The following is an 18,409-nucleotide window of genomic DNA, read 5'->3' as shown; positions in this document are numbered from 1 at the left end:
CACGTGACGTGATGTTGCTTCTGCTTTTTCAGGGTTACATTGGTTTGTATCAAATCAAATCAAATCAAACTTAATTTATAAAGCACTGGAAAAAATTATATGAAGAATAAGTTATGACAACATACATATTTACATTGCTTTAACTCATCAAAATATTTAAGTTATACACCAATAAGTTCAACAAGATTTGAAGCCAATTTAAAATAATTTAAGTTGAAATGAGTTAAGTTGATTGCACTTAATTTGAGGCAGCAACTTTTTTTTTTTTTTTTACAGTGCACTTTAAAATTACCAAAGTGCTGTACAGAAAAAATAAACAATGCATACTTTATGTAAAGCATATGATACAGACAAAACAAATCAAGAGACATAAAACATAGTAAAAATAAAATAAACAAAGTGTCAAAACGTCAGGTGTCAAAGGCCAAGGAGAAAAGCGATTTAAAAGCAGACGGTGAAGAGGCTTGTCTAACGGGCAGAGGAAGATCATTCCACAGTTTAGGAGTGCAAATATTGTTATGCTTCTAATTTTTTTGTTTTTGTATTGAGAACGAAGCATATTGGACAAACAAGAATACATATAACCAAACACATCAGGGGTACAAATAAAAAAAACAAAAAAACATTGTATCTCTTCAACAGTTGCATTTCTCATATTGCTTTTGAGTTATTACTTTTAGATATTGTTTCTAAATGTATTTTAATGTCCGATCAAATAGAGGCATTTTCTCAGACCATTTGAGTTTCTGAATAAAATAACGAGCACATATAATAATTAGGCCTACATTAAAAATAAATATTTTTATCACCATCCAATGAGAAACACATCGACATCAAATCAGCGTCTAGATTAAAAACAGTCTTAGCTTCTTTTCTTTAATAATCTTTCAAATTTCAAACCTTAGGACATTCCCAAAATAAATGATTGTGCTCCGTAATGTTTTTAGTGGCTTCTCTACAAAAATGTGGACATTAACTTTAAAGCGCTGAACCGTAGGAAACTGATGTTCTTAGTTGTTTACCTGATGGATCAGGAGTCTCACACATTCATATAAAATAGCTCACTTATGCCTTGCAAAATCAGCTGGATTTTAGAGCATAGATGCATATGGATAACCATGCGAAATTGTGATTGTAGCGCCATCTCGAGGCAGAATTTGGTACTTAACCTCTAGATGGAATTTGCATTTTATAAACTTGTTATTTGTGTGCATGTTTACTTGTCAATCAAGCTGTCTTTATTTGTGGAGAAACTGAAAAATGCATGAATCAGCTCACTCTCTGTTCATGATGTGAGAAGTGTCCACTGGCCTGTGGTCTGATCCAGCAGTTTGTGGGTATGGTGTGCGTCACGATCACCAGTGAGAGTGCCCGTCATTACCACCAGAGGACGCTCCACCCCTGACTATTGTCATTTCCTCATGAAACTACATTTCCCATAACTCACTGCCCGGACTCTTCATCCCTGATCGCATCCACCTGTGTCTTGTTACCTTGTCAGCCTCAGCCTATTTAAACCATGTACAATCATTCATTCCCTGTGAAGTCTTGTATGTGTATTACTGCATTTCCACTGGTTTGGTTCATGATATCTGCCTGTGTCCTGGTTTTCTCTCTGGATTAGTTTGTTTGATTGGACTGATTTACTGTGCTCTGGATGGGCAAATGAAGCCTTATGAAGCACTAATACGAATCTAAGGCCCCATTTACACGAAGGGAAGACGCAGATATTTCCCTGCGGTTTGGCCTCTTATTTACACGAAAACCCTGTTTTTATCACAGAAAACGATTATTTCTAAAAACTCCAGGCAAAGTGGAGATTTCTGATAATGCCGGTTATGTGTTGCCATGTCAACTGGTAGAAAAGGGGTTTTAGGCTCTCAAATGTCACATTATGCACCAGAAAATGCTTAACGTCATGTTAGCGCCCTAGGAAGTCACACGTGTTATTCGTTGTTGTTGATTCTGAGGGTTCTGATTGGCTTGCATGGCTTTATCCTTCTCCATACACTGCCGCCCATAGGTTTGGCATAGATATGATGGTGCTCAACGGCGTGTTTATGCGGGTTGATGTAAATGACAACTTTTTTGAAAACGATGTTGTGTGTGTAACCCAGGGTAAATATAAATAGAGAATAATAGTAAAATTAATTAATAAAATTAATAAAATTAAAATATAAATAGTAAAATTCTATGGTTCTATTTTTCCCAGTCACCTGAACAGTCCCTTCATTCATATCTTTGTGCAGGAGTCACATGGTAGTCTCAGTGAACGCTTTCAACCAATCATAGCACGTAAGCGCGTTTTACAAGCTGCGGTGAGTTTCCCCAATCAGTAGTGTGAGGGGGAAGCCACCGGAGCAACTGCACTCGTGTCTACCACAGTCGTCTTTAGAAGCCGACTGGTGCCGCGGTGTGTCGAATATCTGCGGGAATTGGCCAGGTGCGGCCAGTTACGGGCCAGTTGATGGCGAGCTATTATTACCTGGAACAGAACCTGCCCCAACAACATCATCGCCCCCTGTGGGTTTGGTAGGAGGCTGTGCAGCTCTGCTCACCCCCTCCACTCTCATACACACACACACAGCCATTCACTAAGCTCTGGCTCATGGACTAATTGCATCTCACGGACCATTCGCGTTATTTGGACATGGTGTTCATCTTTTATGAGCAAAGAATAGTCCTATAGTGTGTTGTGGACTGTCTTTAATCTGAGTACTCTCCAGTTTTCCTGAGTTATATTTTGTTGGTTTTTTTCCTGTGAACTACTGAACTTCTCTGCAGATTTGAAATATTTTGGATATTGTTATTATTGTTTGTCATTGTTTTCACTTAATACATGGTACCAACACCAAATTTAAATTATCTGTCTCTGTGTTATTTACTTTTTCAACACCTCCTTGAGACGAACTTTATCTTCTGTAGCCCAATCATTATTTAACCTTCTATAGCTATATTCATCTGTGATTTAACACATATACCCTGCGTATATGCTACATAATTGTGGCGAGCCAGCCAGGAGCCGAACCTAGAATCTTCTGATAGTCAGTCACGATGTTATTCGTGTCATAGTCAGTCACAATGTTATTATTGGGGGGGGGGGGATATTTGTTTCTCTAAATACCCAGCTATGTGTAAATATGGCCTAATGTTGTATTTGTAGTGTGATACCAGCTGTCACGTGACAAAAGAACTCAGACCCGAAAGACTCAAAAGATGAACTAATCATTTCTGTTTTTGCATTCAGCCTATGGGTTTGTGACTTGAAGAATGAACGAGCCAGACTCAAGAGATGAACTAATCATTTATCTTTCCGGTACATGGGACGTCTGTGTCAGAGAGAGAGAAAATATGCAAAATATAAGAGGTAGGAAATATACTGCACATTTAACCACACTAAATACAAATATTCTTTATTTGGCATCGACGGTTCCATGAAGAACCTTTAACATTCATGAAATCTTCCCATTCTACAAATGGTTCTTCATTGTGAAAAAAACTCACAGTTTCTCAGAATACTGAAGCCTGATTGGTTCACGGCTGTGCACCTGCGCAGACAAATGGGTTTTAAGCCTGCCCAATCGGGATAGTGAAGGTTAGACACAGTAGCTGGTGTGTTTTAGACTGGAACTCTGGATTGACCAATCAGAATCCAGCATCAGAACTATCAGTTCTATTACAATCAGCATTTTAGGATAACATTTATTTTTCAGAAGAACAGTTTATTAATGAATTGGAACAGAAGCAAAATAACACAATATTTTAATAAGCAGTCTCCCAAACTGTTATTGAGTAAATGTCAAGCATGAAGAAACAGCAGAAACATTTTGAACATAATAAACAGAAATATAACGAAGACATAATATCCCATGCTCTTCTAATGCCACACAAATCACATTTTGTTGAAAAAAAAAGAAAAGAAAGAAATGCTGATTTATCTTAAGTGATGACTAAGATAAAAAAAAATTAAAAAAGGAATTAAAAACGGTTAATTGTATACACTGGAATCTATGTTTACTAAACTATAAAATCAATATATATATATATATATATATATATATATATATATATATATATATATATATATATATATATATATATAATAATTAAAAAAAGATTTAATACAAAAGATAAAATGCATTAAAAATGTAAACATCTGTATTTATAAATATAACAAATCCAATTTAATGTTCAGTGATTCATACCATTAAAATAAAAAGAACCTTAAAGTTTCCGTCAGTAAACATACTCTATCACTAGAAAGAAATGAAATAACTGTTAAACATGAAAGTATTATGCAATCATTTAAGACATTCATCCTTATATAGAACCTTTTTGGCACAAAGAGTCTTTAAAACTGAGTCAAGAACCCTAGAGTTCTAACTAGAACCCCGTGAACCTTTTTTCTAAGACTGAGGTAATTTATATTTTCATGTAATAGCAATAATATTCAAACATTCATTGTAGACTTTTTTTTCTTCTTTCCTTTCCAGTGAATTCATGGTAGTTTGTGTGATTTTTCTTCTGTGTGAATTTTTTATTTGTCTTTTCATCGTTGAATTTTGGACCATAAACCTGCAGAAATAATCTGGGCGGCTTCACTGAGACGAGAATAGCTGTTGTTATGAAAGTAGCACATGAATAACCATAATCATACATATTTAACTCAAATCACTGAGACGTACAGACATTTGTCTATGTCTCTGAAGCAGCCAGAGGAGAAATCTAATGTTAGTTTCCTAATGAAGGATTTACACTTTTGCTGCTCTTCTGAGCACTTTTAGTACTTGACATTTAAACCGTTTACGGACTTTAATATTTATCAGATGAATATGGCAATATGAAAGGGGGGATGTTACAGATGTTGAAACGTGTGTTACACTAAACACTAATTCCCTCTATCTGTTTTGCACAATCTGTTTTCTGCAGATATGGTTGTGTTACACAATGTCTTTTCCGCAGAATTAGTGATCACACGGTTAAAGGTGCACAAAATAACAGCCTACTGATCCATGATGTGCAAAGGAACGGATTCGAGGTAATTTGATGTTACATATTAGAATTATGCAGCTAATAAGAGTCCCTGACATGAAGATGTAAATTACAAACAGGTCTTATATTATGTAAGTTTTGTTCAAGGTGATTAAATTAATAGTTGTCAAAAACTGTTAAATATGTGAACGTTTTTGGGGAACCAATGAATTGTGTAAGATGTTCTGAATCATGTTGTCAGATTTCCCAACAGAATGTAATGATAAAGCTAAAAAAACACCCAGTGACACTCACTGCAGAAGAAATGAATGACTCCCAGCTCAGCATCAGTCATACATATATGTAAAATATCAATATGAATGTACAAGCAAATGAAGTATTAAATAGAATGTATATTAATATTATATTACATTATAGTGTGGATGTGTGAATAAGTTTATGGGCCCTATTTTAACGATCTAAGCGCATGGTCTAAAGCGCAGGGCGCAAGTTCACTGAGGTCGTGTCTGAATCCACTTCTGCTAGTTTAACGGGAAAAATGGTCGGCGCTCCCGGCGCATGGTCTAAAAGTGTTGTCTCTATTCTCTTAATGAGTAATGGGTGTGTTTTGGGATTTACGTGCGTTAAACCAATCAGAGTCTCATCTTCTATTCCCTTTAAATGCCAGTTGCGCTCGTGCCATGGTGGATTCGCTATTTACATGACAGAATTTGATCGTGGAAAGACCGAACGCATCTCAGAGCGCAAACGGATCTGCTCATGCGTGAGGTAAAAGTGCGCAAGCAGAACATCTACGGGACAAGCCGGATTCACCATATCTTTATGTACACAATAATAATCTTTTACATTGTAATCCTTTTATTTTTAATATTTTTCATGTGTGCTGCTGTGTGTCCCTGTGTGTGTAATAAGCAGAGTGTACGTGCGTTGTGGTTTAGCCCAGGGTTCAGTCGGTCAATGGCTCAGTCTATTTCTGTTCCTCAAAACAGCAACGCTCCAACAATGCGCCAGAACACACACCTCGCTCTCAGACCAGCAGCCCATGGGTCACAGATGGGTGCAAATGCATTTGCTATTTAAACAACGTGGCGCAGGACGTGAAAATGATAACTGTGTCGGGCTGAAAATAGCAAAAAACACTTGCGTCGCGCTTTGCGCTGCATTGTGCTGGTGTAAGATAGGGCCAATAATGTGTTTCTTCAACTATATGTTTGACCCTGTGGATTTTTAAAAAACTAAACTCTCTTAAAACACACTTCTGACACTCTTACTATAGCTTCTTTCATTTGTTTACACCTGTTATGAACCCATTATGGTATATTTTACATATATTTGTGGGTTGTTTGTTTTTCCTTTGTTTGGTTTGCAGGATGGAGAAAAATGTATCACAGAAAAAAAAAAAGATTTTTTTAAAAATCAACCATGAACATTGTTACATAAAATATCTTTTGGAAGAAAGATTGATGATGTATTGACTCGTTATATACAAGAACAGTGAGTATGATTTAAAGCTTTTACAACAGGGCAAGTAATAGGCTTAATGTCATTATATTAATAAGTGACAACAGAATCCAGACTTTTTCAGTAAAGAGCTTTAATTCCAAAACCAGTGGCCTGATGCAAACTAGTAAACACTATAATGTTGGAACAATACACTCTTACCAGAATAACTATTGATCTTTTGTGTATTTACTGAAAGCTGTTTAAATGGTCAAGCTGTCTCATGAATTCCTCCTTTAAGTTTCATAATATGACCACTAGGTAGAGCTCTAAGCATATTTTTGTATTCTGGTTCTTTTACAGTGGAAGAGATGTTAGAAATAAGTGTTTATTAAAACCAACAATAACTCCCACTGTTAGCAACTTACATTAAAAAACAAAACAAACAACAAAAGTGGCTCAATAATTGACATTTGAGTCATTTTTATCAAAAGAACTGTAAAGTTGATCAAAAGAGTTTCAAAATATGTTCCCTATTAAATTTCGAATTATAGATTTTAACTTTAATGTTTGACTCCATTGTTTTATAGATGAGTGCATCTAAACACCAGGAAAGGTAATTGTGCTCAAATTTCTAAGATTTACTCCATTATATCGCCTAGAAGTACTGTACTACATTACACAAGTCTATAACAAACTGGATAATTGTGCAAATAACTGTTCAAAATGCTAAATATATGAAATAGCATTACAGTATGTGATGTTAAATGCAGCACTGGTCTGTCTGTCTGCAGTGATGACAAACACTCTCTGAATAAGAAGGAGAAGGAGTTTGTAGACAATAGGAGAAAAGATGTTCTCCAAAGCCTGAAGAAACTTCAGATACACTGCAGTGAGGTAAAACCTTATTGTATAGGCTACTTTATATCTGCCTGGCTATTCCTTTTTCTTACAAATGATGCTGTAACTGATAAACATAAAATGTTTGCGAAAACAAACTGTGTGTGTTTCAGAATGAGGTGCCAAACATTGCATTACTGGGATCTGGAGGAGGAGAAAGAGCCATGGTGGGTTTGCTGGGATCCCTGGATCAACTCCAGAAAACAGGTCTTCTGGACTGTGTGCTTTATCTGAGCGGAGTCTCTGGATCCACCTGGTACAAACAACACACACACACACACACACACACACACACACACTGGTTGAATGTCATAAATGAGAGCATATGTTGTTCCTCTGAAGGTGCATGGCCTCCTTATATCAGGAGCCAGACTGGTCCACCAAACTAGAGACTGTGAAAGACAAGATCGTCCAGAGACTCAGCGGTCCTGCAGTCAGCTGGGGAGATGCTTATGACAAACTGATGAAATATTACTATGAGAAAGACCTATTCAGCTTGACTGACGTCTGGGCAGTGATGTTCATCACGACAATTGTGAAGGAGGTCTGTAACTATTCATAACGCAACCCTCAATGATGTATGATCTTAAAGGTCAAGTCAAGTCAAGTCAAGTGTATTTATATAGCGCTTTTCACAATACAGATTGCATCAAAGCAGCTTCACAGCATTAAACCAAAATAACACAACAAGGTTGTTTCTAGTGTAAATTTATTGATTGATAAAATTAAATTAATATCCCCAAAATATCCCCAACTGAGCAAGCCAAAGGCAACAGTGGCAAGGAACCGAAAACTCCATCAAGTGACCTAATGGTGTCCTAAAACTCCATCAGGTGACCCAATGGAGAAAAAAAACCTTGGGAGAACCCAGGCTCAGTCGGGGGCCAGTTCTCCTCTGGCATTTATGAACTAGAGGCCAGATTGTAGTTTGAACAGTAAGATTTAAAATGTTATATGAATGCCTGGCTGAAGAGATGCGTCTTTAATCTAGTTTTAAACTGGGAGAGTGAGTCTGAGCAACGAACAGTATCAGGAAGGCTATTCCAGAGTTTCGGAGCTAAATGTGAAAATGCTCTCCCTCCTTTGGTGGATCTGGATATCCTAGGTATGACCAAAAGCCTCGAATTTAGTTTAGAGCGCGATGGATTATAGGGCGATATAAAGGTATAGTCTACTTAAAAATTCTGTCATCATTAGGGGCTTTCGCACCGGAGGAACCTTTTCACAGTTCCTAGAACTATTGGCGGAAGTTCCAGGATGTCGGCGTGTTCGCACCGCAGGAACTGGGAATTTTAGTTCTAGAAACTCCTTTTGGAGGAACTAATTTAGAGTCGGCCTAAACCAGCGCTATAGGAACTATCCGTGACGTTAGTGTTCGCTGATTGGCCAAACGCACGCAAAACACCAGCACACGCCAGTTTTAAAAAGCTGTGTAAACACACAGATTAAAGCCTATATATTTACTCCAGAAACTAACTCTACGAACATGTAAAATAGTGATAGATGAAGCTCTAAACCTTTGCACTGAGGAGAAAATCCAACGCGACTCTGAGGAGATCAAGAGAAACATGATTATGTATTTCTGCTCAGCAACACTGGACATCAACACACAACATACTCTAATAACTCTTCATCACTGTCTACTTTCTAGGTATAACAGTTCTATCTAATAACGTGTTAGACAGATCGTAAACTACTGAACACGGAGAATGCGAGCACTATGAGCTCTGGCGTTCTCAGCGCCGTCAAAATAAAAGTCACAACAACAATATACGTCTTATCTTACGTCACTTCAGAGTTCCTACTGATGAGGCTAATGCAACCAGGAAAACTTTCCTATGGGAACCATTAGTTCTCTGGGAACCATCCTGGTGGCTAGTTCCTAGATTTACCCAGTGCGAAAGCCCCTATTTACTCACCCTGAAGTTGTTTCAAACCTGTATGAATTTCTTTCTTCTGCTGAACACAAAAGAAGATATTTTGTAGAATGTCGGTAACCAGGCAGTTGATGATGGACCCCACTGACTTCCATAGTAGGAAAATATAGATAATATAGAAGTCAAAAGTCTGAGACCCTATTGAAAATCTGAGATTTATAATCGATTCCTAGTGTAACTGTTGCAGGCCAATGAGAGCTGTGTGTGTAAACCTCACTCCCCTGATCTCAAGAGTAACAATAGAGACTGCGGTCTTTAGCTTTCCAGGCCGGAGACCCTGGATAGAATCAGAACGGGTAGCGAGAACCGGTTACACTAGCAGGTGTTTTTCACTTGAGCTTGATTGTGACTGAATAAATTGTCCCAGTTCTCTCCTACACCAACACTGATTTTTTTTTCCTCTTCAGATTGACGAACACACACTCTCAGATCAGTGGGACCAGAAGAGTAAAGACCCGTTTCCCATCTACACAGTGATCGACAAGCACAGCAAACAGAACAAAGATGCAGGTGTGTGTGTATGTGTGTGTGTGTGTGTGTGTGTGTGTGTGAAAGACAGACAGAGTTACTGTGTTTGTGTCAGCTGTTATATGGATGTGTTTCTGTCTGCAGACCCCTGGTTTGAGTTCACTCCATATGAAGCCGGTTATTCCCTCACTGGAGCGTTTGTGGAAACATCCAACTTTGGCAGCAAGTTTGTAAATGGCTGTAAGATCAAGAACCAGCCTGAGATTGACATGCTGTACCTGCAAGGTAACAAACTCTGTTACAGGAGAGTTTATTAATATTTATAATATCAACTTACATTCTCTTGATTCTCCGTTGTACATTGACCTGAATTAGAGAATAGTGTAAAACAGATCAATAGTATCTGGGATTGATCTGGAGATCAGGGGTCTCATTTATCAAGCCTCTGAGAATTACTCACAAGAACACTGCTAAGAATTGACTTAAGAGTAAAACAATTCTTGGCTCAGAGCAGCTTTTAAAAGTTAGTTATCAAGCATCTCAGTCGTAATTTAAGTGAAGTGTAGAAGTAAATCTTAAGTGTCAGTCTTGGAGATGATTCACAATGCTTTGCTGTGCCACAAATGGGATTTTGGATGACAACATAGTTATGGACCAATCACTGAATAGATTTCCTTATTTAAGAATATTCTCAGATAAATTTACATTGAATGGTGAAAGTTTACATTCAACACACATTTGACAATAAATAATTTTCAAGAGAATACATTATGATATACACATTGGAAATGAAAGATAAACACATTTTCCACCATGTCTTAATTACAAATTTTAAACCGGTGTGCTGTTAACAAAACATTCTTCCTCTCCTGAAAGATTCGCACAGGTCTCAGTGCCTTCACAAGCCCCTACTGGCAACTCCTAGACCTCTCGAGCTGTCTTAAATAACCGGGGGAGAAAGAGTGATTCTTAGCCTTAAGAAATGTGATAACTTGCTTTTATACTTAAGTTTGAAAGATGGAGTAAATTTCATGAATTATTAGCACATAAGACTAAAAGGGCACTTTGAGAAGCTTAATAAATACGGGCCCAGGTCTGTCAAAACTGAAATATAAAGCATTAAAATTAGAAATGCTGAAAAATCATTAAAATCATTTCACCAACACACTGAGGTGCTGCTTTTCAACATAAACCTTCTCATTACACAGTGATTTAAAGGAAAGATTATTTTTGCTTAACAATAAGAGCTTAAATCAGACTGTATTACGCATTTTGTTTTAAAAATGATACATTTTTGTTTATTGTGAACACTTTTAAACTTAAAAGTGTTTTCTGCAGGTCTGTGCGGCAGCGCTTTAGCTGATGAAGACGAGATCCGTAAATTCCTCTGGGAAAAAATAGGAGGTGCAACTTTATTTGTTCTGAAGATTCAGTTCTGTCTAAAGCTGAGAGTCATTTCATTATCATGTGAACCTTAATTCTATTTGATTCCCCCCCCCCCCAGAGTTATTACAGCATTTAAAACCTAAATCTAAAACACGAACAGAAATGATGATGTGTACGGAAACGTGGGAAGGTAAAGCATTTATTATATCTTTTATTTATTGACAAGTTGATTTATCTTTTGTGGTATATGTGGAAGATCATTCAGTGCTGTGGTTCCCAAACTCTGGAATTCTCTTCCTCTAACTCTTTATTACACTTCTACTATATACTCAACTAAAAACCTATCTGTTCTTACAGTATTTCCAACCCTCCTCTGTTCAGTGTTCTGCTGTTTTGTTACTGTATATTGTATATGTATATGTGTCCTATGTGATGCATACTAATGCTTAATGCTGTGTTTTTGTAATCTTCTTGTACAGCGACCTTGAGCTTGGGAAAGGCGCTTTATAAATAAAACATATTATTATTATTATTTTGTGTCTAATGATCTGTTCATGCTTCCTGCTGAGGAATAAAAAGTTAAACTCTTTACTGATGAAAAATAAAAGTGAGCTATAATGATGATTGTCACCTTAAAACACCTGATATCTGAATGTCATAAATTTGGGGATGGAAAACACTTGATATTCAAGACATATTGCCCTGTGTTCATGTTTGTTCAAGGTCTGTTTTCTTCAGAAGAATCAGACTCCCCTCCCATAGACAAATGTTACCAGGCGCTCATGGATCTTGTGGACATGAATCTCTCGGTTTTGAATGGCAAAGATCCGTCAGCTTACGATAAACGCATCAGAACAGAACTGAGCGGTAAGAATACACAAAAGTGTGCTGGAAAATGTATCTTTAATGGCCTTTCAGCAACATTTAAATAGTAAAATAAACTACAAACTAATTGATGAAACGGTAATATGCAAAAACATCTAGTTAACACAAGATACACAAACCTGCATCAGATTAAAATAACTCAATCATGTTCTCCTCTTTTCTTAGAGATCTCTGGAGGCAAACATCAGCTGATTTATCAAACACGCCAATTGAATGTCGCTAAAATAGTTGATGCAAAACAGTTTATGAAACAATACACTGCGGATGTGTTTAAATTTTTTAGTCATTACCACAGTTTCAAGCATGTTGGTAGGTTGACCTGTCTTTACAATGTGTTGATTTGTATAATGTAATTCATTTTTGATTTTCTAGCCAGACTGATGCATAAACCGAATGTGCTTTACTGTAAGATTCCATAAAGCTTCCAATAGCACCATCTTAGTGAAAAACAAATATACTAAAATGTATTTGAAATACATTGTTTTGTGCTAAGTATACTACAAATACATTTACATATTTATTTGCTTAATAAAAATACCCTGCAATTGTACTTTTGGAATACCAAACTGGTATACTTAAAGTCTGCTAAACTGGAACAACTAATTTCATACTCAATGAACTTTAATTGTGAGGAAATAGTGCTGAGGTCTGAGATATACTTAAGTATATTTGATTGTGCTAAAGTGGAACAATTGTAAGTATACTTTAAGTACACTTTAAATATCATGCATTTAAAAACTGATATTATATAACAATCATACAATCCTTATTAATAATGATATCAAAACACATTTTAGGCATAATATTAAGAAATGTGCAGTGAGAAATAAAGAAATACTCCAAAAGTTGAATTATAAAAACATATACAGAATATAAAACAGTATCAGAACCATTTACTGAATTTAAGAACCACCGTATATGTTTTACAGATCTTTGGGTGAGTATTTTTGATTGCATGGCTCAGTGGATCTGGGGCAGGAAATATGACTTTCTTCACAACATGAAAGGTGAGAACAGAAACTCATAGACAGATGCTAACTGGAAATTCATTGTGAATAATATAATAATGCTGTGATCCCTCAGATGAAGCAGTGCCCTCCACTCTTCTGGAAAGTGAGACGAGAGACTTTGAAGACGCTGGACTGTTGCTGAACTCCCCCTATTTCCCAGTGCTGAGAGGAGAGAGAGACATCGACCTCATCATTTCACTGGATTTTAGTGACGGTGATCCTTTCACGGTATTATACGCACAGAGAATTCACTCATAGAAGTTCATTTAAAGAGATAAATCCCCTAGAAATCATAATTTACTCTCTCTCATGTCGTTCCAAACCTGTGACTTGTTTCTTCAACAGCAGATTTTTGACATTGTTAGTGACAGAGTTCAGACTAATCTAAAATAAACACATTAACAGATCATTTCAAATGCTGTATGTCAAAAAACAAGAAAGAAAACCATTTAAAAATAAAAGCATGGGTTTTCATCTAACCATATTAATTTATAATACCTGAGTGCTGTCCGTTAGCATTCTCATTTATCTCAGAGGGGGTTTCTCATCCTTACGATTTTGGTGAATACTTTAAATTTAAACTTGAAATAATGAGCTGTTTTTCTACTGCAGACAGTGAAGAAAACTGCTGAGACGTGCGGGGAACTAAACATCCCTTTCCCTGAGGTCAGCATTCCCAATGGACACTCAGAGAAACCGAAGGACTTCTATGTGTTGAAAGGCCAAAACGCTCCAACCGTGATCCACATCCCTCTCTTTAATGAGGTCAACTGTGGAGGCAAGTTATGATCTTACAATGTCCTGAATAAAACTGAAATATCAACTGTGTTCTGATTTAAGTGTGTTAATGTTTCATCAGATGATATTGAGGAGTGGAGGAACAAATATACCACTTTTCAAGGTTCTTACAGCGCTGAGATGATCACTGATCTGATGGAGATCGCCGGAAAAAACATCACAAACAACAAAGACAGATTAATGGAGCAGATTAATCTGGCCATGAAAAGCACAAAAGATGAATAATAAATATCAGTGGTGTGCAGCGTTATGAAACTAGACGGCAAAGTCCTCACTGTGTGTTTTAATGTAAATTCCAGTTACACTTAATGTGGACACATTTTTGACGCATGTGAAATGTGCATGTAAACATGTGGACGGAGCAATAGGCCAATCATTATGTTTTTTTCTGTTTAATGTTAAATAGTTTTTGCATGTTTCAGTCTGTTCATATAAACAGCTGATCATTAAAGGTGCTGTATGTATCTTTTTCACTCTACTAAAGCATAAAAATACCATAATATGTTTGCAGATATTTGGGAAACATGCTAAATTCACATACTTGTTTCTCTGAAAAACACTTCTACAGCCAGCTATTTTACTTTGAAATGTGCGTTTCCAGGCTGGAATGTTTCTTTTTGTTTTGGTCTGTGATACTGCACGTTGCCAATTTGCCAATTTTCATTGTCCATTGCGCTCGTTCCTGTTGCGCGTGCTCAAACTGGCAACCCGAGTGAGCGCCGTCCAGTCTGAGGAGCAGGAGGCGGGAGAAACCACGATCTCCAATATTTTGAATAATACTGCAGTACCTGTTTCGACCACTAGTAGTCATTCTTACATACTGCACCTTTAAAGGAACACTCCACTGTTTTTTGAAATAGGGCTTATTCACCATCTTTCCTACATTTAGATAGGTGGGAAAACGCATTTTTGTCTAAGTGCATGCATTGTTTTAGTTTGGAAGCGCCACCGCTAACCTAGCTTAGCACAATGAATGGAATCCTTTGTTGCCAGCTAGCAGTGCAAACTAAGTGCAAACTACAGCTACAGGTTTTATTTTACTATGCAAATAAGATTTAAAAAAAAAGGAAAACAAAAAGCTGAAAGGAAAAAGCAAACAATGATTACAACATTTCACTAATACAATTTATTAATATTTTGTTGGTTCTCTCTTGTCTATGCATGTGTTCATAATTTCTTTGTATGACCGCCTGGACAAAAATTATATTGCACAATTTGGCATGTTTCACTGCGTTATTATCACAAATAAAACAATCAACTCCAAGCAGAACTACACAATATGATTACAATATCGTTAACAAATTTTTACAAATATTTAAATAAATCAAGATTCCTCAGGGAAACTACATACCATGGGTGCTTCTCATTTCTTATTTGTGCATCCTCATTTCCTTTCCTCGCTTCCTTTCCTCGCGTCTCAGCTCCTCCCCCTGTAGGATGCGAGGGAAGACTGCAAGGAAAGAAAAGGAGGACGGAGGAATAGAAGAAAATCCTTTTTTATACATTGGAATATTTGATCACTCGAGCGTCACTTCACCGCGTCATCAGCTGCGCTCAAAGGATCTGCCCTTATGTTGTATTTGGTTATTTAAGAAATTCATAATATATAATAATAAAGCAAGATACTCTGTTGAAATATGTGGTTTATATAAACAAGTATAAAGTATAAATTAAGATTATTGTGAGAGATGTGAAGGGGGAGGAGAATTGATACGTGCGTTACGTTTAGTCAATAAAACACTTCCACATTAGCCTGGCAAGCCAGACCTACATCAAGATGTTAGGTCTGGCAACTGGCGATTGAACCATAGACACGGCTCAATCCGAGGGGCGGGATAAACGGCTGTCTTTCAAATTCACTATGCATGCAATAGGACAGCGCTTCAACCAACCAGAGCGTTTTCCCAACAGAGGAGCTAATGTTAGTTGATAGATTCAACTTTTGAATCTGGCCGGCAAAACTACGAACACATCTTCCTTTTTTAAGAATGACTTAAAGGAGAACTCGGCAACTCTAGCGAACTCTAGTCACTTCTTCGCTGATTTTCCCTTTTGTTGTCGCATGTTTTCCCCACGAGGTCCCCCTACAGCTGTGGGGCGTATATTTCACAACACAGTCGTAAAAAACTCACTTGCGGCGGCCTCCTCCCCCTCTTTACCGCTGCTCATGTGCGTTTGTTTTGATCGGAGCAAGCCAACTGTATCGTGTGGAGCTATGTCTACCGAGGTGGGTAATCTGGTAATACATCATACATGCATTTGTGTTTATGTCGAATTGCCGTAAAGCAATTCGTGTTTCGCGCTCGTTCTCGCTTCTCACGAGACTTCCAATTTCTATCTTGCCGGGACAGTAGTCCCCAAGTTGCAAGGTTGGTTTTCCGCCTGGGAACGCTGAGGGGAGCGGGGAAAGTCACCAATATCACCAGAACAGGTTGTTTAACCATCCAAATGATTTCTAGATAGTTTTATTAAGTTAAAAAAGTTACCAAGTTCTGCTTTAAGTGCCGTTCTTTGCTCTTTTCTCAAAGAAAAGCTTAACTCCAAGCTTAACTCCAAAGCCGATTCGAAAGACTGTTCTCCAGCAGCAGCCATTCTTTGTTTTCAAGTAGCAGGGAACCGTCGCAACTCTGTCATCATTATGTTAAGCCCGCCCCGCCTACTCTATACACGATGTGATTGGCCTGACCCAATTTATGTTTTTACAGCTCCGAAAGTCAACGGAAAGTTGCTAGACTACCCTGGCTGCAAAATAAACTTTTGCTAGATTTCTAGGCTACTTCCACATAGGATAAACCTGTGTATCCTCGCTCATGACTCCTCTGGAAGCCTCCTCACTCCTCAATCCTCAACTCCTCGCGGTGCAATTAGAGAATTGAGATGTCCTTCAAGATGGCTGAGCTCGATCGGTTTCTGGGTCATAGGATGGAGGACGGAGGAGCGAGGAGAAGAGGAGGGATATTGTGAAGCACCCCTTATGTGGCGAGCAGGACGAGGCCGAGGGGCGTGAGAGAGCGGCACGAGGCCGGTGGCGTGATTACTGATGAGTAGGGATGGGAACCGAGAACCGGTTCTTCTTCAGAACCGGTGCCCAGTGAATCGATTCCTTGGAACTGTTAGTATGCCTACTTAACGATTCCGCTTATTGGTTCCGCTCGTTCAAATGTGACACGACGTCACACACGTGCTGCGTTGTTTTGGTTCAGAACGTAGCAAACACTATGAGCAAACATGGCATCGAGGCAGAAGCGCTCTGACCGCGTCCTAACTACATCCGACGCGACGGCGCGACACGCGATAAAAAGTATCATTTTCCATGTTAATCAAAGTTTAACCAGCCGCGACACGCGACGATTCTATTTGAAACGGATCCTATTTTACTGCGACGTCGCGCTGGAACAACAATCTCAAAGTGTGGCAATGATAATATCAGGTACTATTTTTGTGCTTTATTTAATGTTAAAAGCGTGTATAATGTGACTGAATATCATTTAGTGCTCCCAGCTTTGTAGCTGTAAAAACAACAATGGATAAGTCACATCAGATCTTGAAATTAAACAAATGGAAACAAAAACGTTCAAAATGTGAAGAAAACCTGTGTATTATTTGACAAAGATTGTTTTAGTAACTCAATAGCCTAATCCAAATGAGCACTGTTAATATTCCAAAAGACACAAGCTCTTCCTAAACTGTTTTCAGTCTGTGTTTTTAGTTTTGGCACATAAATGGCAGTTTTTTTTTTTTTTTTTTGTCCGGACCAATGAATGTGAAAATTGTCAATTTCCTAATCCTAAGGCACTCTTCTTGATAATCTTTCAAGGCACACACTAGTGTGCCATGGCATACTGGTTGAGAAACACTGCCCTAGGCTATAGGTCCCTGGACTTTACTTTGAGAAGTAGCTCACCTACTTTTAGGTTTGTTCTGAGGTTGCTACACATAATTTGTGTATACTCTGTGCTTTGTCTTCTGATCAGATATTAAAGCGAGTTAATACAAACAAATTTGTACTTATTCCCTCACCCAATAAGAATCGATAAGAGAATCGATAAGGAATCGGATCGATAAGCAATATCGATAATGGAATCGGAATCGTTAAATTCTTATCAATTCCCATCCCTACTGATGAGCGACACCTGCGCGATGCACCGGTCTCGTATCTCTCACGGAGGAGTGGAAGCATAAAGGAGGAGCGACGACAGTGAAGAGTGAGAGAGGACAGGCCTGGACTTATGTTGTGATTTTTATGTTTTATTATGTGACAGCAGTCGTCCGTGAGGGGCTGCTGTCTTTTACTTTCGTTTTGTTGTTGATTTATTTTTGATATTAAAGCTTCATGAATGTTCGCCGGTTCCCGTCTCCTTCTTCCCATAACATCTGAACTGCGTTACACCATACATAACCCTAAGACGTTCCCTTTCAAGGCAACTCAACGCTGCGTCAGTAACTGACGATATGGGGACGTTAATACCCACTTCGCCATGCTGACCAATGCACTGTGAATGTCACCAAGCACAAGCTTGTCAGGCTTAAGCGCTGAAGGACTGTGAGGCAGTAGACCTTTGGCAGGCCCAACTGGGTCACCTCGAGTCTATA

At 38.0% G+C, this 18,409-nt stretch overlaps 1 protein-coding gene across 3 annotated transcripts; it reads left to right on the top strand.

Moving 5' to 3' along the window:
- The first annotated feature begins 6,992 nt into the window (after positions 1–6,992).
- On the top strand, positions 6,993–18,158 carry LOC311082708 (cytosolic phospholipase A2 gamma-like). 3 transcript variants are annotated; one of them, XM_084113745.1, is made up of 14 exons: positions 6,993–7,048; positions 7,227–7,329; positions 7,446–7,588; positions 7,675–7,876; positions 9,677–9,779; positions 9,882–10,022; positions 11,076–11,141; positions 11,242–11,313; positions 11,847–11,990; positions 12,174–12,317; positions 12,938–13,015; positions 13,092–13,246; positions 13,631–13,796; positions 13,878–18,158. In XM_084113745.1, exons 1-14 carry the CDS (start codon positions 7,023–7,025, stop codon positions 14,039–14,041), a joined length of 1,707 nt encoding a protein of 568 aa, XP_083969871.1. In that variant the 5' UTR covers positions 6,993–7,022; the 3' UTR covers positions 14,042–18,158. The 3 variants fall into 3 exon arrangements, with proteins under 3 accessions (XP_083969871.1, XP_083969870.1, XP_083969872.1); XM_084113744.1 differs by having other exon boundaries at positions 7,206–7,329; XM_084113746.1 differs by lacking the exon at positions 12,174–12,317 and having other exon boundaries at positions 7,206–7,329.
- Positions 18,159–18,409: the final 251 nt, after the last annotated feature.

This window comes from Abramis brama, assembly GCF_963993115.1.
Source record: "Abramis brama genome assembly, chromosome: 5".
In the NCBI taxonomy this organism is placed as follows: domain Eukaryota; kingdom Metazoa; phylum Chordata; class Actinopteri; order Cypriniformes; family Leuciscidae; genus Abramis; species Abramis brama.
Note: the sequence above shows the minus strand (reverse complement) of the source record. Positions and strands in the feature narration are given on the sequence as shown.